General features: G+C 39.2%; 1 protein-coding gene across 2 annotated transcripts in view; it reads left to right on the top strand.

The window, feature by feature from the left end:
• Positions 1-12503, top strand: part of tmem178bb (transmembrane protein 178Bb) — a 103786-nt gene extending 91283 nt beyond the window's left edge. For both annotated transcript variants that reach the window (XM_026922583.3, XM_053241684.1), the window contains exons 4-5: positions 6120-6257; positions 7817-12503. In XM_026922583.3, coding sequence (XP_026778384.1) covers positions 6120-6257; positions 7817-8067 — 389 coding nt within the window. In that variant the 3' untranslated portion in view covers positions 8068-12503. The remainder of the gene's footprint in view (positions 1-6119; positions 6258-7816) is intronic.
• The last annotated feature ends 14244 nt before the right edge of the window (positions 12504-26747 follow it).

The following is a 26747-nucleotide window of genomic DNA, read 5'->3' as shown; positions in this document are numbered from 1 at the left end:
ATGATGAAGTGACAAACAAAAGATAGACAGAGATGTGCAAAGAATTTATTTTCAAGGATGGCTTTTTTGTTTTTGAGAGAAAATACTGTTATTTATAGGAAAAAGTTCAACAAAATGATTTTATTAGAGGAAAGACGAGTAGATTTTATTATTGTTTAAGTGGGAAATTTGAATAATTTTGTGTAATTTTTATTCTTGTGAATATTGTGATGCAGGACTCTTGGACAGTTATAGGGATCCTTATGCAAAGGTTTATTCAGGCAAAGAGCGAGGTCGAAAAACGTTCCAGGGCTGGATATTACAAATATGTTCTTCCATTGTGTTGAGGGGAGTAGAGTATAAGTATACAGTGTATACAGGCTCCAATTAGCTAGGAAATGTGAACTGATATGCATGTCATTATGCATCTATTGTGTGTAGTAGCAAAAGAAAAATATAGGCTAAGCCATTTTATCTGAACATCTGAAATTTTCATTTTCTCCCCAAGAGCCTTTCATTTACAGAGCCAAATTCGAGAGCATATAATTAAAAGAAAACAGTGGCACGAGCTTGAACAATGCAGGCTAACGAGCCAGATAGGACCGAGCAACAGCTTTCAGCCTGTCAAGAGCTGATGCGTAAATAAACGAACATGGTTGTTATCCACAAGGAGCTAAAAGTTACTGGTCTAATGCGGGAAAACTAGGCAGAACTGTCAAACTACGTCAGAAAAAAACTAAATAATATTACAGAAGCAGTCTGAATGGTGTTCTCAAAATATCATTGTGCAGCCCAATTTTCTCCCAATAGCACATTACATTGCTATAAAAAGACCCCCAGTGACAGGAATCTATACTGTACACATTGGAAATGTGAAAAAAAGAAAAGAAAACAGGCTGTTTTTTTTTTTTTTCACTTTTCCTCTATTGTGTGTAAACACACCTACATACATGCAAAAACACAGGTACACTGCTGTCTGAATTGGCTTTTGACAGCAGGAACGTGGGTCTCTGTGGCTGTGTATTACCTGTTAGTGTTCTTCCTGCCATGAGAAAAGGGAAAGAAACAAACGATTCAGTCAAATGGATTTTCACATCACACGTTAGCTGTGCTGTCATATTGTATATTTTATTTCTTATTTTAGTCCCTGTTAGCTGCTGGTTGATCTGGAGATCTAGCCATAGTTGCTAGTGCTTGCTTTTCCACAGAGATTGTTTTTTTTCTCTTCCAGAAAAGTGGCATGCAGATTTAAGATCAGGAGTAAAGCTCTACTTATTCATACCGCCTCTGCATTCTCGGGATGCAGGAGCATTATCAATTTGGTCTCACTGTGAGGTGAAGCCACTGATATTACCAACCTACTGTATTGGGTGCTGCATTAGCTTCTGTTGCTAACTACTCTGATATGTCAACTTTAAAGAAGTGCGAGTTTCACTCATAACACCAGCTGCAGCTCTACCTTCATAAAATCAGCTGTAACTTAGTTTATGTTAATTGTTCGATCCTAAAATAAATTGCCCCAGGTGTGAATATGTGTGTGAATGTGAATGTGTAACTGCTTTCATCTCTGCATTGTTTCTCTTTTTTCTTTTTTTTGATAAATAGTGAGACTCTCAACATCTGTAGTTGGGACGACTTGCCATTTGTTCTGATGAAATGAAAACAAGAAAAACAGTCTTTAAAACTATATGATGTCTGTAAAAATAATGAGATATAATAATGAGAGAGGAACGAGATAAACACGTGATTCAAGTTCATCCAACAGACAGAACACAATACAATTTAAATTAAGAATAAGAGAATAAACAAATATATGGGAATAATAACATGATATAAACATGAACATATAAAAATGATTTTTAAAGCAAAGATGAAATTAGATTAATCACAGCTCAGCAAGAACATACCATACAGATACAAATCAGGAAGGGAAGGGGCGGGGCTAAGCAGGAAGCATATTGACCACAGAATTGAAGGGGAAACACAAATAGACAGAAACATCAGGTGTAACTTTAATATTTTGTGTAATTTTACATTTCATACCTGTTACATATGTATGGACTTGGCATCTCACCCAGGAGGGTATTATCGCCTCACACCCAGTGTTCCCCTGACAGGCTTCAGATCCACCGCAGCCCTGAGCAGGACGGTGGTTAATGAAGATGAATGCATGATCGATTTCCACATACAGTGTTTTGTTACAGTGATCATAACTTTTTGCTTCTAGCTGGTGAAATATACCTGCACTGCTGATAGTCTCTCTGCTGTAAACTGCAGTGGGGCTGGATGTAAGTTTGGACAAAAATGATCATAAACCAACCTAAACTTATTAACAATTTACAAATATTGGGATATTCCTGATCATTCATTTACAATTATCATAGTAATTTTCTCAATTAAAATATATTTGCATAACCTACAGAGGTACAGCAACCTCTGTGAGAACCAGTGTCCAATGAAGCTCCATCTGCCAAATGCCTGTCCAATCAGAGAACTCCTGTGTGCGCAGTTAAGTGTGCTGGAAAACTGCTGCAATGGGAAACCAACAGAAAGAAACAACTAATAAAAACAGCTCAAGAGAAAGAGTTAATAAGTATTAAAATATTAGATAAATGTGAATACAAAGAAACAGTTCAAAATAACTTGAGCACGGTGTGTCGCTGTAGTCTTGCCAGAGCTGAACTAATCAATCCATGCAAACGCGCTGCGTATTAACCTTTATAAATTACATGCAATCTTCAGTGGCATCCAAGATTTATTTTGTAATAATTTTGAGTTGACTTTTTTCATCTCTTTGATCTACATATTGGTCTATTTTCACATTAACTTCAACTTTTATGTTAAATACCGCCGTCAACAACATCAGAACTGTGATAAAACAAGCTCCTGCATCACGTAATGACAGCTCATCCTCACTGTCACTCACTCTATATTCAGACGAGACCTAATTGCCGGATCTTTCTGCATACATAATTACACACCTCTGCTTTCATGCACAAGAGAGCAGCACAGCACATTCATGCCCTGGAGAGTACCTATTGTCAGTGCTCAAATTCACCTTTTCACGAAAGGCAAGAAAAAAGCTGTGCAGACACACAGACAGACAGGTGCCTGCTGGTTTTAGCAGCACTGAGATGTGGAGGAGAAGATTGGCTAAACGCTGTTTGACTCGCGTCTAAATTGGTTACTGACTGTGGCACTTCCTTTTGCTCGATGCTTTGCTTTGGTTCCAGAACCTTCCAGTGCACCTTACATTAAAATCTGTCTGAAACGATCCTTAACCTCGACACAGGCTCACCTTTCTCTGTGTGGTCTTGGCTGATGTTTAATTTCTTCGAGAGCACTGGGTGTCCAGTTTGTGCCCAGTCAGAGAACACATTAAATCTCCCTGAACAGGTCAAAAGTGGCAGGAATAATCCATTACTTAATCTAAACCAAGCAGTCACACAAGGCTTTTTTTTACTTTCGCATGAGAAATATTTCTTTATTAAGGTTAAGTGCCCTAAGCAGCAGGGGCTGTCAATGAAATTGTTGTTCATGTGCAACACAACAACTGAAGAGAACTTACTGGGTTTTTTCTTTCTTTCTTGGATTTTTCCCAATTTTCCTCTCCAATTTGGTCACTTGCCAACTGCCACCCACTAGCTAACACTCCCCTATCATATGACAGCTACCAACCGGGGAAGGTGAAAGCTAACATGTGCTTCCTTTTCAAAGTCAACTTTTCAAAACGCTTCATCACAGGACAGCGTAACACACTCTGAGGAAAACGCTGTCTCCCCTCGTCTGCATACATGAGCTCACACACACCCCCAATTTGCTAGTGCTGCTCTGATTGACAGGGCAGAAAGAGGAAGCCATTCCTCCCACCCAGAGAGAATGACTCCCGGCCGTGAGGGGCTGTGGCATCGTCAGGGTACGAACTTACAATCGAGAGGATGAATGCTTTTCTGTTGTGCCACTCGGGACACCCCAAGAAAGAATTTTTTATCACGTCCACCCTGAACACTGCTTTACGGCATTCTAGTCAGAAAACTCTGGATTCCTTGCTTCTTGTGTGTCATTATCAGTATATAGGGGGTTATCTGAAAGCTATTGCTCACTCTTGTATTTGAGGCTCCAGCCCAGAAAATCCACAACACATTTAGTAGAGTTATAATAGCAGAGGTTAAATTGGCATTTAGGAGGTGATGGAGCAACACTGATAACATGGAAATATAAACAAGTTTAGCTATTTCTGTTTCCATCTGGTTGTGATCTCAAAACACAGGCGTCTTGCTAAGTTCAGATATGGCTCTCTGTCTCCAGCTTGGTTTCGTCCACTATCTCGAGTCCTTCTCTGAGGAGAACCTTATAACCTTTTCACGTCCGGCTGCTGTGTCAGGGCTTCTGGGCCACTCACACTGAGAGACGCACACTGAGAGACGCACACTGAGAGACGCACACTGAGAGAACTCAACTGTGAGATTAAAAACAGCACAAAGACGCTGAAGCTGTGTGACCTGGCCTCGAGCTTACAGAGTAGATCCTAATAAATACACAGCATGTGCTTTTATTCTCCTCTACACACCCTCACACACACACGCACACACACATCACACACACACACATACAGACATTACACACGCACAAGCACACACACACACGCATCACACACACACAAGCACATGCACACACGCATCACACGCATCACACACACACCCTCACACCCACATGCACGCACACACACACACATCACACACACACAGACATTACACACACACACGCGCAACACGCACACACACGCATCACACGCACATCACACACACACAGAAATTACACACACGCACAAGCACACACACACGCATCACACACACAAGCACACGCACACACGCATCACACGCATCACACACACACCCTCACACCCACATGCACGCACACACACACACATCACACACACACAGACATTACACACACACACACGCGCAACACGCACACACACACGCATCACACGCACATCACACACACACAGAAATTACACACACGCACAAGCACACACACACGCATCACACACACACAAGCACACGCACACACGCATCACACGCGCACACACACACACACACATGCATGCACACACACACATCACACACACAGACATTACACACGCACAAGCACACACACACAAGCACATGCACACACGCATCACACGCACACACACACATCACACACACACAGAATTTACACACACGCACAAGCACACACACACGCATCACACACACAAGCACATGCACACACGCATCACACACATCACACACACACCCTCACACCCACATGCACGCACACACACATCACACACACACAGACATTACACACACACGCAACACGCACACACACACGCATCACACACATACGCAAATCACACATGCACACACACATCGCACAAGCACACACACACACATGCATCGCACAAACATCACACATACACACATCACACATACACACACATACACACATATAAAGTATAGATATACACACACACAAGCACATACACACACACATGCACGAACACATGCATACAGTATAGATACACACATACATGCGCACTATCATACACGCATACACACACACACATAAAGTAGAGATACACAGATTCGTACGAGCATGCACACACACACACACACACACACACACACACACACACACACACACACACACACACACACATATATATATATATATATATATATATATATATATATATGGACAGGAAATATGGATATATGTATATATATGCATAGGAAAATCAGCATGGAATTCATCCTGCTGAAAAGTAAACAAATATTCTTTGAGCTACACAAGACAAGTTTAGGTATAATTGCAGCTTTCATTCTTATCTGTGTTTACAGTTTACTATTTGGACTGAAGCTTTCTTGGTTTCAAAATGTAGTGCTTTTAGTCTAAATGATTCGAATACATGATTGTGTTGAGGATGAAAGACAACTGCTCCATAAATAAACACTATAAGACCAGCAGTAATCCAGCACAAGCAATTTCTTTCAGACTCTCATCCTTACTTCAGTGTTATGAGCTCTTGAGCTAGGAATTACAGTGGACCTGACCTGGTGTTATGTGTGTGTGTGTGTGTGTGTGTGCTCACATAGACCTGCGCAGGATGACAGCGGGCTTCATGGGCATGGCTGTGGCCATCATCCTTTTCGGCTGGATCATTGGCATGCTCGGCTGCTGCTGGGACCGAGGCCTCATGCAGTATGTGGCGGGTCTGCTCTTCCTCATGGGCGGTGAGTCAAATAACACACACACGCACACACACAATGAGCATCAGAAGTTGACAGAGGATACCTGTGAGGAGTCACTGTATATATGAGACAATCATGTTATGTATAAAATGTACAGAAACATTTTTTTTCAATGAAAATCATTTATAGTGGCAAAAATCTCAGCATATTAAAATACAACCTTTGTGCACAAAACACTGTAAAAGTCTCACCTAAGTAAAGTTGTTAAAAGCACTTAAACGTCCTCAGATTCTTTTTCGCTTGCTGCCCATTGAAGAGCTTTAATTACAGGTTAGAGACTGGTGACAGGTGTGGGCGTGTTTCATTTCATACGATTTCACTTTCTTTTAAGTTCACAGTGTTAAAGCATGGCTCACACTTTTGTACAGAAGTAGTGTACTGCAGAGAGTTAGTTATTACTGCTGTAGCGGTATACAGTGTTAGTAATTTAGACACTGAAACACTGTTTTGATTGAAGGACACAGAGGGTTGATAGTAGGACCAATTTTGTTGCACCGACTGAAGATAAGACAGTTGTTTTGCCTGTCACATAATTAAAATCCGCAGCTTATACAACATACGTCTGTATATTGAATTTAGATGGTGTGACTATTTTTTCACCCATGCTTCAGATTAAGGACTTTTTAAAGGCCTTGTTCCATGTGGACCTCATTAGGTAAAAGTGCACACAGTGACCTTTCAGTGATTGGCAAGTTAAGATGTTGGTCTCAGGGCTTAAAACAAAGCGACACCGCCTTTACAAAATATAGTAGTTTTTAAAAAATGGTTACATATTTACATCAGCATAAAACGTAAAGCTTTCCATCATTAAAAAAAAATGTCTAATCATCCCACTTCATTTGCACTGACCACTTGCTGTCAATACATTGCACGGTGTAGTTGTTTTTGTGCAGTTCAGTTTGATAAAAGAATGTACCTGGCATATCAAAGTCTTCAGGGATTTTTTTTCACCCTGTTACATCATATTGTTTGGCACAGCCAGCCAGACGTCTTCCCTGCAGGAAGCATGCTGAAGGCTTTAATGTAGATGTTGATTTTGGTAAAGACGGAGGCCTCCCCTCACGTCACACGGCCTCTTCTGTATGCAACGTGCAGCTCCAGAGCTGTGGGGAGCAAAGTGAAGAAGCAATTAAAATGGGTGGCATTAATGGAGTGGCCTGCTCTTGAATAATAAGGAGGCAATTAAAAAGCCAATTAAGATGCTAAGTCATAAAAACAGAAGGTTGCACTGAGGGTCAGATTACAGGGGGCTGAGCACTCGCTTGGTCACAGCCTACACAAAATGTGTTCCAAGTAAATAGTTAGAGTGATTTGTACATATAGAGAGCAAGTATCATATAATTAATGAGACTATTTTGATTATCGAAACCATGCATCCATTTTGAGTCATTTCCAATCTCTCTGTGTCACATTTTGGTGTCCTGAATCATTCAAATGAAAGAAATTAAAATGTGTGTGATTTCAGTGCATTTTCAAGAGCTTTGCATTGTGAATGGCATCAATTTTCATTTATGTTGACTTGCTCTTTTCGTTTTTTTCAGGTACCTTCTGCATCATCTCGTTGTGCACCTGCGTAGCGGGAATTAATTTTGAGCTTTCCCGCTATCCGCGCTACCTGTACGGCCTCCCAGACGACATCAGCCACGGTTACGGCTGGTCCATGTTCTGTGCCTGGGGTGGCCTGGGCCTGTCGCTCATCGCCGGCTTCTTCTGCACGCTGGCTCCCTCCGTTCAGCCGATCCCACGCTCCACCTGCCCCAAATCCCGGCAAGAAAATGGCACAGTGTGTTAAGCGGAGGCTTCCGACAAAGCCACCGTGCAGCCACGTGCTGAGTGGAAAACATATAAACAATAAGACGACTGATTATCAAAACCATACATTTGTTCCCGAGTCATTTCTGATCTCACCAATCAGACGCCATTTTCTTGTGACCTTGCAAATAAGTATCCTGATCGTTCCATGACAAAAAAAATAGATGAAAGCCAGTATGTTACTGAGATACTGAAATGGAGATACTACACAGGAACTTTCAGGATTATCTCTCTTTCCCGTAACAACACTGGGAAGGGCAGCAGGAAACGGCGACTAATGGAGACTTGTACATCAGTATGTGAAAATACAGCAGCATGAAACTTGAAAGGTGTGTAAGAGTTTCTAGCTGTTCTTAGTTGTCTCTTTATTGCTAAATTGGTGCTTTGGGGTTGAAAAAAATCCCAATATAGTATATGTGTTTTGTGTTTGAAGAGCTACTGAACTGGAGACAGTGCCAATCTATATCTAAGGAGGGTTACAGTGCAAATGACAGTAGAAACATTTTGGAGCAATGGATTCTGTGATACAAATAGACCAATATAGTTATAGTGAACTGGAGCAGCACTGGATACTGGACACAACCACAAGCCCTTTAGTCTGCAGACAAGAAATCGGTACTTTAAGAGAACATTTGGAGGAATGGGACACATCTGCTGGTGCCAGTATCTCTCTACTGCTATACTGCAAATTGTAAAGAATATTCCAGAACAAATCATTACCATGAGGAGAGATTTGGGAGAGTTTCATTTCTTCCATCCTCCAACAGGATCATTTAAACGTTTTTAACACGGTACTCCACCTTTTTTTTTTTTTTTTTTGTCTGCTTGATTTTTTTTCTTTAATTGACATGTACCATGAATGGGTGGGACTGTATATGTGTGTATCTGTCCTCCATTTTGCTCTTACTGATAAATGTTTGTGTGGGAGGGTGAGTGTTTAGTTTCTGTAGAGAAATGGAGGGGAGAAACAACAGTGTCAGAAAAAAATGAAAATGCCAGAAATTTTAAACACAGTAGGTTAGTTCTTTGATAAACAGAAAAAAAGAATTAAAAAGGAAAGATGCCATATCTCGTTTGGAAAGAAGAAAGCACAGATTTCGTTGAGACAAAGACGAGTCAGCATCACAGTAACTGTCTGTGAGATGGCACTTATTCCATTGGACTGGAAGAAGCCCTCTTTAAAGCTAGCTTCCAGTTATTGTGACGCTCCATTTTAATGGGCTCATTAAAAGGACACAGTGTTTGCATGCTTCTTAATTACAAGAGACATTAGTGACAGAGAAATTGTGGCACCTTTGCCAAAAGAGCTTCAGAATAGAGGACGAGAGCAGCCATTAAATAAAGCACAAGCTTAACACGACCTATAAAGCCTGAACACTGTTGGGCCCTTTCTATCCCAGATCAAGCTGTGATGCTCACCCTCATCTGCTTGCTTTGCATTCAATTTCATTTCCCTCGATATCAATTATTAATGTCCTGAGAAAATGGTGAAGTGTGTCTAAAAAGCTCACTCCCATCTCAGAGAAAGTGTCTTCAGTCTCAGCATGGCTTAATTGTATAGTGGAAGGCTGTGCTGTGGAGTCTCTCATGTCTACAGTCAATCTGAAACACTAGGCCATGTGCTCTCAGTCAGTAAGTATAGGACTAATGCACACCTGCCAACCCTGAAGAAGAATAATGTGTAGTCCCACTGAAAGGGGGAGCAAAAATGATGTAAACACTACAAAACTATAATTATATTTTCAATATATTACTTTTACAAATCTCTTGTATAATCTCTTTTGTAGAAACCATGAAATATTTCCACACATCCAACATTTGTCACTGTTTATCTGCAGCTCAATATTTTGCCTGACAGGAGAGCAAACAGCATGTTTAATCACTTTCTAATCAAGATTACTATTAGAAGTATTTGTAAAGTGGTAGATTTGACATTTTGTTGTAGGCCTAATTAATCTTCTTTTTTTGTGTCAAAAATTTATGCCAAAAACCAAAACTCAATTCAGTCTTTCTTTCTTTCTTTCTTTCTTTATTTATTTAGCCTTTTTTTTTTTAACCTAAAATCTGGATATACAGTAGATTAAGATTTAGAATCCGTAATGAGCAAGGAAAAACTCCCTGAGATGACATGGGGAAGAAAGCTTGAGAGGAACTAACGAGCCCATCCTCTTCTGGGTCACACTGGATTGTGCAATTATGAGTCATTATTCTTCCAATATAACTCTTCCAGTATTGACCATAAAATCAAACAGTACTGAGTGTGTTGACAGGATCATCAGTTTGAGGGTCATTAATGATTTCAGTTTTTTAGCTTTAGAAATAAAAAGTGACCATTTTGTCAGCAGAAAGTTTTTGGTGGCTGAAGTGTCGGTGCATCCCCAATAAATATAGTTACGTGTTGTTATCCACATGTTAGCTAAGCCAAACGTACATTGATAGATTTTATTTCACATTAATGAACTCAAAATATTCTCGGTTTAGTTTGACAGAAAGCGGGGGCTCTGCATCAGCACATCTTTCAAGCAGGAAAATCAAGTCGAGACCAAAACACCGGCCAAAACATTACTAATGTGAGATGAGGGAAAGGAGGAGGGGCTTCCAGCAGGCGTGGGTTAATATCAGAGTCTAATACACCTACGCAACTGTCAATCAATGGGGGGAGGGGGGGAGACTGGTCTTTTGGCATATTTTTGAGTGATTTCTTGTTCTAGTATACTTTGATGTGAAAATACCTAAACAAAATGCATAAGGGTTGGCAGGTCTGCTAATGTGGGTGAACACAATATGAAGAACAGCTTGGGTCTTCGTCCATCTGCGCTCTGTGGTCTGGAGCGTAAGGAAGTTTGGATGCAAGATGATAACGCAGTTAGCTATGAAATTACATTAGCTCAACCTATAGGACCAGATGGAAAACCATGTCCCTGATTGCTATATTACTATATACTCACAACTGCAAAGATGTGTATGGAAATCTGGTCTCAAAGGAAAATTGTATAAGCCCATCTGGTCTTATATAAGATGGTGTTCCTGGACACACTTAAAAGGAAAAATATTTAGGCTATTTCAGTCTGCGAGGATTATGCAACCAGGCATTGATATAAACAGGGTCGCATCCATTCCTCACTGGTGAAAAGCAGATGAGCTCTTTCCCATCATTTCTTATCCGGAGGCTGCAGGCCAGCACCACTACATCTGCTTTCCCATAGCTAGGAAACAAACATTACAACATCATACATCAGACAAATCTCATTTTTCACACACATCATTGACTTCCATCTTTAAAAAAAAAAAAAAGCGTGAGGCCAGTATAGACACACTTGACTTAGGGTTCAGATGAATTAATGAATGAATTAAATGTAGACATTTCAGAAACTTATCAAAGATCAGGCCAAGATGGTTCACAATTTTACCCATTATCTCAACAACCCAAAGTTGTAGTCATAGTCAGTACATACGTCCCAGATTGTAATATTTCTGATTCTACTACACTGAAGCAACTATTTTATTAATAAGAGACATATGGTACATTCAGCATTTATGGGACATTCAGATCCAAGCTGTGTTCATCAATCCAACACTGGAAAAGAATTTCTAGACATATCATGTCATCACTCCATCCAACTAATGTCTGTGTTTACATGAAAGCAGCCAAACGGGCGTATTATGTCTTTTTGTTTAAAGAACAAGCATTTGGATGTGTGGGTATAACGTTCTGAGTGAGTGAGAATATATTTTTCCTCCATATGTTGTAAAATATTAGCAGGATAACAGAAACTGCAACTTTCATTTTTATGAGACAATTACAATCTAAGGACTTATCGAATCTTTTTCATCAGTAATGTGTCTGTTGCATAAATCCAAAAAATGTACAAAAAAATTAAGAAAAAAAAAATCCTGGAAATGTTAAAACTGTGGAATGTAAAACCATAAAATAAAATGTCATTGGTGTGTTTATTTGTATGGCCTTTTCCCTTTACACACTGGAAAGTGCACAATGGCAGCTTTTGGAAACTGATTGCTCATGTGCTGTGGAGAAAGAACGAAAGAAAGAAAAAAAAGCTCAAAATAAATGAAGTTCATATTGAACCAGAAGTCAGCTTAGGCCTTGTCCCAGTATTATACTCCTACATTACTACAACAACAACAATAATAATAATAGAATAATATATTTAATATGTGTAAATGCTTTGCATATTATGCAGAATGCCCAGACTGGTTACAGCTGACAGGAAGGCTATGGAAACTCACACTTTTTGCAAACGTGGTGAGCAGAAAAGCATCTCAGAATGCACAACCCAGAACCCTGAGGGGAATGGGTGGAGACAGACAGAAACATGGCACAAAAAAAATATAGAATTTATTTGTAAACTAAATAATATGTCAAATTAATACACCACAACGAATGTAATGTGTTAATAATTTTGTTTTTTGTTAAGTCGAGAGAAAAATATATAAAATGTAATTATAATAATAATACGATGTTTCTGAACTGCTGTGTGTCACCCTGACAATCCTGTAATAGCAGCTCACAGTTAGCACTGTGTCAGGGTGTGACATTTCGTAAACAACATACATATATTATATACCAGGTCAAATACGTCACACATCATGTCGACCCCAACTGCAAGGCATGAAAGAAGTCCAACTTCATGGTGTCAGGCAGCCAATCAGAAGAGAGAAGCAGAGTGAGAGTGAGAGAGTCAGTATAGTCCACTCAGGCATGATGGAGTTCTAGCTTTAGTCTTACTGAACAGGTAAGGTAATGATTTCTCTCTAATTTGGTGGGAAGATAATGAATGATGGTTATCCTCACTGTGGAATTCATGTCATTATCCAGTCACAAAATTGCTTTAGCTGAAGAGATAACAATGCCTGGAAAGTGGATAACTAGTTGTGTTTGGTGTGTTTCTGTGTATTTTAGTACTTCAGACTCAGTTATATTGCCTCTGACATGCGTATTTCATCCAATGATCTGTCTTTTAGAGACCAGATGTAAACGTTTTGTTCTCTACATTGTTTTTAGCCAGCTATTCCTACCTTTAGCTCCAGAGATGAATGAAGCCTTGGTGAAAGCCTCTATATTCAAAGTGTGGTGGTCATGCAGTGGTGTGGTGGTGGTCAACTTATATTTTAGCGAGTTAGCTAAATTTAGGATAACAATCACAATAAGAACTAGCTAATTAGCTAATACTTCTTAACTGAGTCAGTCACATTGATGGGCATAGTAAAGTTAGTTTATTCTCATAATACATATGTAATACAACAACAGCAGCAGAAATTTATATGCAACAACATTTTCTACCAGAGAGTTCTTCCAAAAGCTTACATTCAGCAGCTTTAAAGTTCAAAGTAGTGTTTAGAATATATCATTAAAATACAATTTTGACAGAGTGATTCGTATAGCACATAACATCACATGGTGCTTTAATGAGGGAAGAGGGATGGAGAATCTTGAAAACTGATTCAATGGCAAAGTACACAGCTGTAGAATAAAATAACTAAAACACTAATTTAAAGAGATGAAAAAAAAAACGTAGGCTAATGAATTCTTCATGAAAGCTTTTAGAAGAAGGGCATGACTGTGAATAGCTGCTGCTGATTATGAAGAGACAGCTCTTGATTTGTGCTCCAGAGTGCCAAGGTGACGGAGGGCCAGCTTCCAACTCTGAGCAATTGCCCTGCATTTCATTACCTATTTCTTTCACTCAGACATGCTTCCTTGGCTTTGAAACATGCCATTAAGTTAATACTATTGACAACCCACCACGGCAAGAATGAATAACTGAAGAATCCTTCTACATCAGCCACTCGTTGGTGTATTTTGGATTATGAAGCCTTAAATTAGTAAGTGATCATGTTTTAAGGAGCATTCATGTCAATGGAGATTGCACAGTGCAGTTACCATACAGCTGTTAGTTTTTCATCCTACTGGATATATGAGTATGATGAGTGTGTGTATGTGTACATTGACTGTGTTTGATCTGATGTGGTGTACTGGGACCACCAAGACAAATACGGCAAATAAAGTGATTCCTGATTCCTTAAAAGTCAGGCCTAAACCTTCTTCATCTGAATTAGGAACAAAACAAAATACACAGAGGATTTCAGATTAAACAACAGTCTGGACCAACAGTCTGGAAATAAATGGTTTACAAATAGTTCGATTCATAATGTCAACTTCTGAAAATAAGAAAAATGACTGTATAAATTAAACATCAACTTATTAGGCTACACTGCACGCAAATTCCTCACCTGAAATTTCACTCCCATTCATTTTAAACAGGAACTAGCGAAAAAATGTGTGAGGGACTGTGGGATAACAAGCGGTGAGACCATCAGTCGAGGTATGGTAGAAAAGTTGAGCTGGATTTCAACTTTATGCAAATTTCAAGTGTAGCAGTGACCAACCAGACAAAAGACATCAGTATGCTATTGCAATCATCGATCAGCCATAACATTAAAACCAGCTGACTAATATTATTCAGGTCCCCCTTGTGCCACCAAAACAGCTCTGACCCATTGAGGCATGGACTCCACAAGACCTCTGAAGGTGTGCTGTGGTATCTGGCACCAAGACGTTAGCAGCAGATCCTTTAAGTCCTGTAAGTCGTGAAGTGGAGCCTCCATGGATCGGATTTGTTTATCCAGCATGTCCCACAGATGCTCAATCAGATTGAGATCTGGGGAATTTGGAGGCCAAGTCAACATCTTGAAGTCTTTGCCATGTTCTTCAAACCATTCCTGAACAATTGTAGTGAGGCAGGGCACATTATCCTGCTGAAAGAGGCCACTGCCATTAGGGAATACTGTTGCCACGAAGGTGTGTACCTGGTCTACAACAATGTTTAGGTAGGTGGTACGTGTTAATGTAACATCCACATGAATGCCAGGACCCAAGTTTTCCCAGCAGAACATTGCCCAGAGCATCACACTGCCTCCGCCGGCTTGCCTTCTTCCCATAGTGCATCCTGGTGCCATCTCTTCCCCAGGTAAGTGACACACACGCACCCGGCCTTCCACATGATGTAAAAGAAAACGTGATTCATCAGACCAGGCCACCTTCTTCCATTGCTCCATGGTCCAGTTCTGATGCGCACGTGCCCATTGTAGATGCTTTCAGTGGTGGACAGGAGTCAGCATGGGCACTCTGACCGGTCTGCAGCTACGCAGCCCCATATGCAGGAACACCCCACAAGACCTGCTGTTTTGGAGATGCTCTGACCCAGTCGTCTAGCCATCACAATTTGGCCCTCGTTAAAGTCACTCAGATCCTTACACTTGCCCATTTTTCCTGCTTCCAACACATCAACTTCGAGAACTGACTGTTCACTTGCTGTATCCCACCCCTTGACAGGTGCCATTGTAACGAGATATTTAATGTTATTCACGTCACCTGTCAGTGGTTTTAATGTTATGGTTGATGGTGCAGTCCTGTCTGATTGACATGGATGAAAAATTTATAACCTAGTGTCTGGTTTCCCCACCCTCTATGACTCAAAACGTAACGAATGCTAAGACAAGAATAAAAGAAATACTGCATGGCACATTAGAGAACACAGTGGGAATGTGTATCACTGGATGCTACTATAAATAGACAAAAAAATACATAAGGAATGTTTCAACTTCACATGTCTATCTTAAGAACATTTAACTTTGAATGCCTTTTTAGAACAAAGTTCTATACAAGAATAAGAAGATAAGAATCATTTATTTGATTTCATCATAGACAGCTTCATTATCAAAAAACTGCATCACTTACATGTGAAGTCTGGTTATCAGCCGCCATCTTGGAATGAAGAAACACCGTCCTCTCTGTGCCACATTGTGCAGCAAACACGCAAAGTCATGTTTCTTGAGTCAAAGCATCGAGCAAAGCATATTATGATTGGCTGAACCGAAAACTCACATCTGATTGGCTAAAGAGAATGTCCTTTAAAAAAAATACACTAATTTGTGAATTGGAGCCTGGCAGGAAAGTCTCAGTATAGACACACATATTTTCATTAAATACAGTCAGGTCCATAAGTATTTGGACAGTGACACAATTTTTGTAATTTTACCTCTGTATGCCACCACAGTGGATTTGAAATGAAGCAATCAAGATGTGAGTGTGAAGTTTCAGCTTTAATTCAAGGGGTTTAATAAAAATACTGCATTAACCGTTTAGGAATTACAGCCATTTTTATTTACTGCAGCCGCCTTCAGTTGCTGCTTGTTTGTGGGTCTTTCTGCCTTCAGTTTTTTCTTCAGTAAGTGAAAAGCAGCTCAATTGGTTTGAGGTCATTGAATATTTAAGAACATTTAATTTCTTTGCCTTAAGAAGCTCTTAGGTTGCTTTTGCAGTTCATTTTGGATCTTTAGCCATCTGTACTGTGAAGCGCTGTCCTATCAGAACTGGTCAGGCTTTTTTTTTTTTTTTTTTTTTTTTTGTAGCAAAGTCTAACCTGGCCTTTCTGTTCTTGAATGTTACCAGCAGTTTGCATCTTGAGGTAAACCGTCTGTATTTACATTCATGAAGGTGGCTCTTGATTGTGGACTTTGACAATGATACACCTACCTCCTCCAGAGTGTTCCTGGCTTGGCAAGATGTTGTGAAGGGGTTTTTCTTCACCAAGGAAAGAATTCTGCAATCATCCACTTTAGTTGTTTTCTGTGGTCTCCCAGGCCTTTTGGTGTTGCTGAGCTCGCCAGTGCATTCCTTCTTTTTAAGAATGTACCAGATTGTTGATTTGGCCACTCCTACAGTTTCTGCTATCTCTCATTGGTCTGTTTTGTTTTTTCAGCCTAATGACGGCCTCCTTCACCTGCATCAACACCTCTTTGGACTGCATATTGAGAGTTCCCATGAGCAGCTAACAAATGCCAATTCAACGCTTGGAATCAACTCCAGACCTTTTATCTCCTTAATTTATCATGAAATAACGAGGAAACTGGTGTCCATGTAATTACTTTTGAGCCTGTGAAAATGGAGGGACTCTGTAAAAAAATGGCTGTAATTCCTAAACGGTTAATGCAATATTTTTGTTAAACCCCTCGAATTAAAGCTGAAAATCTACACTTCAGTCACATCTTGATTGCTTCATTCATTCAAATCCATTGTGGTGGTGTACAGAGGCAAAATTACAAAAACTGTGTCACTGTCCAAATAATTATGGACCTGACTGTAAAAAATCATATAAAAATATTTAAATTATAGTATTAATTTGAAACCCAAAAAAATATTATTACAAATTATAAAAAATCTACCCCACGAATAGGTGTAACGTGAGTCGAGAAATTTTATGATTCAGCAGTTTTTGTCAGTATGCAACATTTTTTTTATTATAGGTACAATATCCACCAAATGGATTACAGATTTATTGAGAGTAATGGACTTAATGGACTCTAAGTTTCAGTAGCCACTACAAATGTCTCTCACAGAGGCAGGAATTGTGCTTCATCATCCTGTAATCGTGTAAGTGAAGGAGTGTGTGTCTTCTCAGCATGGTGTCTGTGCATTATGAACGAGTTCACCACGCCATCAAGTTCTCCAGAGGGCTCTGACTGGGCTGTGAGTACAAATAAGCTGACAACTAACAAAAGAAATCTGATTTTTGCAAAGATTTGATCAGCGTGCACTTAAGTAATCTGATAATGGAAAAACTGTGAGTCTATATGAGTGTCAGTAATCAGTTTTCTTCCTAAATATATTATGAAATCTCTACAGTTGCTTTGCAACTTGCTAATAAATCCAGCAAAGAAGAAGGATGTTTCATAAAATTCAAACTTCCTGCTACATTTTTCGTTTACTTTGAGTCACTTTACAGGCAAATGGACTTGAGAGTTCTATGGTTGCAAATTTGACGGGATGTTGACTTTCTTTGGACTGTTAAAGAAAAACTCTACCCTGAACCATATTATTGATATATATTGTGATATATTAGTGATTCTGGTGCTAATTTGCTGGTTGGTGCTGTATTTTCATTATTCCTTGCCCCGCTGATTTCACAGCTGGACATTGCTGGCACAGTTACAATGGCATTTAACAGGAGAAAAAATTTTAGCAATCCGAAACTTAAGTTATAACGGTTAGTTTTTGCTGTTAGTTTCTAAAAAAAAGAGCAAGAGCTATTTTTATCATAACAAACATTGGCACCCCACAGGGGTGTGTTCTCAGTCCCATCCTCTACACATTGTTCACACATGACTGTGTCGCCTCCCACAAGGACAACATCATCATGAAGTTCGCCGACGACACCGCAGTGATAGGACGGATCACTGGCGGAGATGAAGCGGCCTACAGGAGGGAGGTCTTGTGACATGGTGTGAGGCCAGTCTTGTGACATGGTGTGAGGACAACAACCTCACCCTCAACACGGACAAGACAAAGGAGATGATAGTGGACATGAAGAAAGAGAGGAGAACTCACCAGCCACTGTTTATGCGAGAGCTTGAAGTGGAGAGGGTGAGCAGCTTTAAATACTTGGGGGTCCACATCAGCCAGGACCTCACCTGGACACGCAACACCACCCAGCTGGTTAAGAAAGCACAACAGTGGCTGTACTTCCTAAGGAGGCTGAGGAAGTTTGGCATGTCACCTAAGATCCTCAACAACTTCTACAGCTGTGTTGTTGAGAGCGTCTTGACCAGCTGCATCACTGTGTGGTATGGCAGCACTACAGTGAGGGACCGCAAACATCTGCAGAGAGTGGTGAGGACTGCTGAGGAGATCATCAGGACTCCACTGCCCTCTCTGCAGACTATTTACCACCGCAGAGTCCACAGGAGAGCTGCCTCCATCCTTAAGGAGCCAAACCACCCACAATACGGACTGTTCACACTCCTACCCTCAGGACGGAGGTACAGGAGTGTGAAATGCAGAACCTCCAGACTAAGGAACTCCTTCTTCCCCTCAGCCATTAGACTTTTAAATAGGTAGCCAGTAGACACAGACTAGTCTCACATATCTCATAGAATAGGTGGACTGAACTGCTACAGCTCAATTTGCACATTTGTAAATGTTACTGCTGCTATTCTTATTAAGAAACTTCATTTTGATTTGCACACTGTTAAATGTGACAGCTGCTATTGTTATTGTGTAGTTGCACTCAATTTGCTACAGGCTACTGTACTACTGTTTTTGTTTTTGTATTTGTTATTGTTATTGTTTTGTACATAAGTCAATATTGCACATAGAGATATACTTCATGTTACTGCTACATGTGAACACATTACTGTTACTACATGTACTGTAATATTGTTTTGCACAAGTCAATATTGCACACTCACACATACAGATGTACATAGTCTATATTTCTATATACATAATCTATATTACTAAAGAAAGAATTTCATTGTACAGGGAAACTTGGTTTCCTCACTGTGCACATGACAATAAACGCTTTGAATCTTGAATCTTTCCTCACTCACCAATTTCCAGCGTTCAACGCCATATTAATGAGAAATTCAGGGTAGAACGTTGGAGACAGCAAACATTGGACTCAAAGTCCCAGAATGCACTGCAGCTACAGGACGCAGTTGTGCTGAGGTACAGCAGAGACTCAGTTAGCAATCTACAAGATGACGAGCACAATGGCAATGATGGTGCTTTGGAATCTGATCTGTTTGAGCAGAGTGAGGAGGTGAGAGAGCTAGACAAAAGTAGTCAAAATGCATTGTGGGTAATGTAGGAAACCAATAGCCAAAGTGAAAACAGACCAACATGTCGATAAAAGAAGTTTAAACTAAGAAAGTCAACTCAGAATTGCATTACAAGGTAAATCTTGGAGGCCATTAAAGATGTTAGAAATTATAAAGATTAATGTGAAGATCATTCATGATGGAATTTTTCCTTTAAATTTCCTTATAAATAAATAAATAAATCGAACTGCATCTGGAGCAACTCTCCATTTATGTTTGCACATGCAGAAAAACAAAAGATACCATATTAACAGTATGTGTACATGCATTGAATAACCTAATTACTGGGTTAAAACATCAAGCTCAGATACAGATTTTTATAGTCTAAGTGTGCTTTCCGTACAATTTATCATACATAGTATATATTATTATGTAAATCACATACTACGTATGATATATTGGATTTACATACTTTTACTCATTGACTAGTAATTCATTTGAAAATATTATAATTAGGTTATTAACTTGAAACCTAATTGTTTTTATATCTTATATAGTCACACTGTTGGTGTAGAGCAGTGGACTTGGGGTGGTTGGGCCCTTAACGTACACCTTGACGTAAATCTACTACTGCTGGATTTAAAAATAACATAAAACAGTAGCTGCTAAAACACCATGATGACAATTTCAATTCAATTCAATTTTTTTCGACGGGGGATTAACAGACAGTTTAGGTTATAATTCCAACTACTCAGTCACTCGTATACATTAATTGTGTCTGATTACCATTTTTCTATTTCTCTATTAATCAATTATTTATTAATTATAAGTATTAAAGAAGTCCATTACATGTTCGTTGCAAATAGAAGGTTAAATCTTTGGTGTTGTAGAAGGCGCTTGTTGTTGTACTGCTAGTTTTGGAGCTACTGTTGTAATGACATGTTCTCTTTATTTCCACCTGAGAAATTCAGCTAGTCAGTAGTGTGTCTGTGTGGGCAGTAACTGGTTGGAGTGGGTTGTGCGGCGGAAATGAGGGGCAGCGGAGATTACAGTAATTTAATAGCTGCTAGTGTACACCTGCAGTGAGTCTGCTCTGCCCTGGGACTTTCCTAGGGAAGTGTTAAATACTTAAATTTACTCCAATTAAATCTGAGGCACTCTGGTTCATTATCCCACAAAAGGAAAAGCAGGAAACGTGACTTCCATTTAAAAAAAGGACAATAATTTAGAAAATCTGATTAATAAATCTGAAAATCAGACAAAAAAAGACATAAAATATAATATACACACTGATCAGGTTAAGGTAGGATCAGGCACGAGATGTGAAAATAGATCAAATTTTAAACAAATTCTGTGGTGTATTTCATAAATATACATTTTTACCCATTTATTGCTTTGTTTTAGACTTGATAAGGGAAAGATTTCAGATTTTAAAAAATCAGAACCCTAAATACAAATCCTAAAAATTCTAATCTCACAAATATAAATTTTATGTAAATTAGGTCAAAGGGGAATCATCCTGGATTCCTGTGGAAAAGTAGACGATTTCAGAGTGGTGGAACTCAGCATTAACCAATCACAATCTTTTACCAGGCTTATAGACTTGCATCCATGTCTACGAAGGGAAGGGAAGGGCTGTGGAGTCAAAAAAAAAATCCACAAAAAAACAGAAGATGAACTGAAATGATGTAAGTGCTTCTAAAGCTTTAATGTTCTTCTCAAATATCTAATTCTACAGTGATGGTAAGCACTCGATGGTTAGTATACATCCACTGTAACTACTGAGGTAACGTTTGAGCCATTTATGCTATGATAAAGTTATTTTGCTGGAAATCTGTGTATTTCATTGTGTTCCTAATGCAGATGATAAAGATCTAGCTCTAATCTTGGGTTGATACCAGAATAAACATTTCAAACAAATATTGGCTTGTGCATAGCCCATTGCAGAGTGTTAAGTCATTTAGAGAGCAAATGCCTGCATGTTTTTAATAAAGGGATAAAACAATAAAAGCTACTTTTCCTTGAATGACTAGGGAAAAGAGCCCTAATGCCATGTGTAATGCACTGCGTTTCACACTTCTTCAGAGTATTAATTATACTGAATTGTGGCACAGTTTCCTCTTCATAGCACCCGAGTCCTGCACTCCAGTAACTTCCGCTAGATGAGAGCCATTGGCCGGGACTCAGAAACCTCAGCATGAGCAACTAATGCACTCTTGACATACAGGAAGTGCTGCCTCCTCACTCAAATTATGCTAGTGGCAGTGAGAGTATTTAAAGTGCTCTGGTGCAGAGGTTTGTATTCATGAGTGATTCTCTTCTCTGCTCCTTTTTTATCACCCAAGCTAGCCTTTGGTCTTCATGCAGTTACGAAAAAACACTTTCAGATAAGCACAGCAGTTTTAGACAAAAGAAGACATAAAGCGCAGGGTCAACCATGATACAGCCATCATTTCACTGATTAAATAGTATTAAAAAGTAATGGTCAACCCTCTGTGCCTCAGATCAGCCGGGTTTGACTTGTGTGTGTTTGACTTGTGGTGTTTGAGTTGTTGTGTTTGAAGTGTGTGTGTAAACTCCGTCTCTTCTTAAGGAGTATATCAAGGAGCTCTCTGGAATGCAGTTGTTTGAGTGACTCACTGCAAGCGCTGCAGGAAAATGACCAAACCCTAAACAAAGACATAAAAAACATGCACACGTACGAAAAACTTAACGAGTAAACCGCTCCTTCTTCTCCCTCTTGAACAGGAGCGGTTTAATCATGGACGAAAAGCGCTTTTTGGTTTCACTCCTCCTACTACTATTACGATTTTAACTGTACACGCTGTGTATAACTAACATTAGCTAAAATCATCTCTGACCATGTTAGCTAGTACTGGCTCTTTATGTAAAGTAGCATTATCTCTTTACATGTTAGCCTGCATTCGCTCTCTGTGTCTCAGCTCCTGTTCGCTCTCTATATGCAAGCTAGTACAAGCTTTTGATACATTAACTAGTACTAGCGCATTAGCTAGTGTTAGCTCTTTATGATAACCTTTGACTTTATCTCTATTTGTAACCATTTTCAATGTTGTTAGAAACATTTTTCAATTTCAAATTCAAAAGTTGTCTTGTGCCAGGACACTGTAGATAGGGCTAACCGTGTAATTTTACTTCCATGATCGTGTTCTAGCTTGGGCATTAGCTGACAGGGTTGTGTATGATGGCTGCATTATGTTGGACTGCGGTCACTTTATCATGTCCCATCACTTTTCAGCTGCTACAACATTTTATATTGTACATACTCGCTTTCTGGAAAGCTATTCCAACGACGCTGATAATCAAAATATCGACAAGCCCTTTTCTGTTGCACAGAAAAAAAAAGATTACAAAGGAAATTCGCAAAACATTAACATGAATGTATGTTAGCAAAAGAGAATGTGATGTCATACCCCATTTTATATGCATTTATTTTGCACCACACTGCCATGCTATCCTGCACTGTACTATTAGATGATGCTAATTTCTCAAATGTTGCTGTTCTGTAGAGTCCAGAAGTGTTACATTAACACAGACAATTGGTTTAAAAAGAATTGTGCATGATAAACACAACAGTGGGCATTTCAGTGGACTTTAACATGGTTTTAAACAAGTGTCAGTGTTTTAAATGGTGTTTGTATTGCTTATTGCTTATTGCTTAGTAACTGAATACAGATTCACATATTCAGGTTCAGAGGAGATTTTCAATCTGTGGTTGTGGTTTTTTTTTTTCTTTCTAAACCGTGATTTGTCAATAATATCACCATCAGTTCTATTCTAGATATTTATATCTATATCTAACAGAGATCAGTGGAGTGAAGAGATGTCGATGAGGCTCGTGTTTAAACGCCGGCCCTGACATTCACCTCAGGTGATGAGACAGAGCCTGATGTGGATGATGCTGAACTCATTTCTCGCTGTAAAACTATAATTCTTTATACTGCAGTTATATTGTTTGTCCATAATTAGATTAGGTTATAAATGTAAAGGTAGGTGAGGTGTCTTTCAGTGACTGGAATATTTAAAATGCAATTTTCTCCCTATTCACTTTTGGGGAAATTTAAAATGTTAGAACTTTATTCGAATTAAGTCAATGTTAAAATTGTAGAATATGTCAATATGTTTTCCCAGGCCGCCATATATATGTTTCTCCTCCTGTGTATATGATCATATATATTTATACATGGACAACAGATACGTCCCATATTTGAAAACTTCTAAATATTTTCCTATTCATGGCAAATAATATATGTCCATATCAGTATGACATATAATTTATATAAGTACAATACATATTCGGCTTTATCCTGGTCAGGGTCGCCTTGGTTATATTACTTATTTGTTTATATTTTGGAAAATATAACCAACGAAGTTCTTTAGAAAATATTATGGGCAGGTGCAAGAGCAGGTGGAAGAGAGATTACAGAACAGTCCAGCGCAAATCCTTACATCATCCATATTAAAATGAAATGCATGGCCGCTTATTTAAATGCTGTCGGGCCATCACGAGCAACCAGAACCGCTTCAGTGCACTGGGATGAACGCTGTTCTTCCAAAAGATACTCCCTCAATCAGTGTTTTGATGATGGTGATGAAGAGTGTTGCCTAACGCATCGCTCCAAAATATCTCATAGGGGAAAGATCGTTACATCATTGTGATCCTATTAAACCAGTCAGTGAGCTGGATAGAAATGGGAGTATTAGCTAGTATTACTTTACCTGCTAAGAAATGATCAGGCATCTGTTAGCTAAAGTTAGAGCTTTGTATCTGATCTGGCCATGTAGTTAATGGTGCTTGTGTTCGGCTCACTTTTCAGTGTACTGAAATGAACGTTACAGCTCTGTGGTTAGCTGTTTTTCAAGTTTAGTCAGCAGTCAGCATTTTCAGTAAGCAAATCATTATCACCACAAATGGATCAACAGATATATTCTTTATTAATTATATTTTAGGCACTGTTAAAAAGTAAGTGTGCAGAGCAATAAAGTGTCGTCTGGAGCACTGCTTGTTTAATCCCGCTCACCGGTGTCACACAGAAGAGGATGGGTTCCCTTCTGGTTCAGGTTCCTCTCACGGTTTCTTCCTCATGTCTTCTCAGGGAGTTTTCAACTCTGAGATCTAAACCTACAAATGGATTTCTATTTCTAATGGTCTACAAATAAAAGTGAAGAGCACTGGATTGAATATTGAGATGTACCTGTACAAATGACCAATTTGCTGTCAGTATCTTAATTAATTTGGAAACAATAAAGTGAATTTTGTCAAACATTTTCAGTTCATATGAGTAGTGAATGGTTATTTGAGTGTATCTACAGTATCAGTTAAGTGCACATACAGATTTCAACACAAGTATAATAGTGAAAACATTAAAACTATGCACACATAATGAACTGATTCAAAATGTCTAGAAGGCAGTGACGTTCACTAAACTTACTTTTTGACTGATACTGTTTATTAACTCAGTGAACACAAAGTCATTTAAAAGACATTTTTTACTAGAATTTAATGAACCATCTACATTTAAGCCAGACTGAAAGCTGAAAGATTTTACTGTGTTTTCCAGCTTTAAAAAATTGTTGTTTTTGAAAAAAGGATGTAGATTACAGGGTTGATTATGGCAGAGCAGCAATGTCAGAAATGTCTGTGCACATCTCCCAGGTCCCTGGTTTGATCCTGAATTCAGAGTTTTGCATGTTTTCCCATCTCCAGGTAGGTTTCCTCTGGGTTCTTCAGTTTGCTCCCACTGCTGGTATGACTAATTGCTCCTAGGTGTGTGTGTGTGTGTGTGTAGATGGCATGCTGTAATGAACTGGCAGCTCATGCAGGGTGTATTCCCACCTCACACCCAGTGTTCCCAGGAAAGGCTCTGAACAGGATAACGTGGTTACTGGACTCATTTTTAACAGTGAATTTACTAACAATTCATAATTTGTCTTCGTCACTGGATCATCTACTGTGATACTGTGACACTCTCTGAGTACAACCATACTTTTGTTAATCTTTATTTAATTTAGAGTTCACTACATTTTGAGTCAGTGAGATATTCAAAGCCTATCATTTGCTCTTAGTCTGTGCATCTTTTCAGAAAATCTTAACATTTAGATATTAAAATATAAAGATGACTGAATGTCTGATTGCATGTAAGCTAACGTTATTGCTTAGTTAACATCTCATTTAACTTTCATTTCTCAGTATTAACTCCTTTCATTGGTATTTTCACTGTGGTTTTCTAACATTACCCACAATGCTGTTTGACTACCTGCTGATAGTGGTGCTAATGGCTGGCAGTGAAACCTGACTGTTATCACTTGTGTTTGAGACGAACACTGAACAGTTTTCTCCTATTAAACTCCACTGTAACTGTGCAGCCGGCGTCCTCCTGTGAAATCTGCACAGCACACAACCCGTAATGCTGCGTTCCATTTAAAGTCTGAACTCGGAATTACATCATTTTCAACCTCCTGTCTTTGAGCTACGAGGTGCGGGGGAAACCTTTACACTTCCATGTTTGTCCTTTGTGTGCAACAGCCTAGCCAGCTAACAGTGATGAGTGATGTATATTTTCCTCCTCAAAACTGCGAACTGTAGAATCTATGTTGCAGATTTAACAAGCTAATATTTCTGTATGTTGATTGATGTAAAGCAAACACTAGCACGTACGGCATAAATCACTTAAAAGCAAGTAAATAAGTGCTACTTTGTTTACTGTCGATGCTGTGAGCAGCCATGTTGATTTGATGTCACATGCTGAACTCCAGACTTTCCGAGCTTTTGCTTCTTCTTTAGACGGAGGTCAGAAATTACGAGTTACGTGTTTTAGTCTAACGCAGCATAACTCCTCATAGGAACAATGAAAATATGGTACCAACCAACGAATCAGCATCAGAATCACTAAACACATCACAAATACTACAATATAAAGACATTTAATGTTTCAGGGTGGAGTTTTCCTATAAACGTGGTGATGAGAAAAATGTGATGTACACTTCATTCTGTGGCTGCAGGGGAAAAAGTTTCAACATCAG

Source organism: Pangasianodon hypophthalmus, chromosome 18 (genome assembly GCF_027358585.1).
Source record: "Pangasianodon hypophthalmus isolate fPanHyp1 chromosome 18, fPanHyp1.pri, whole genome shotgun sequence".
NCBI classification, from domain to species: domain Eukaryota; kingdom Metazoa; phylum Chordata; class Actinopteri; order Siluriformes; family Pangasiidae; genus Pangasianodon; species Pangasianodon hypophthalmus.
Note: the sequence above shows the minus strand (reverse complement) of the source record. Positions and strands in the feature narration are given on the sequence as shown.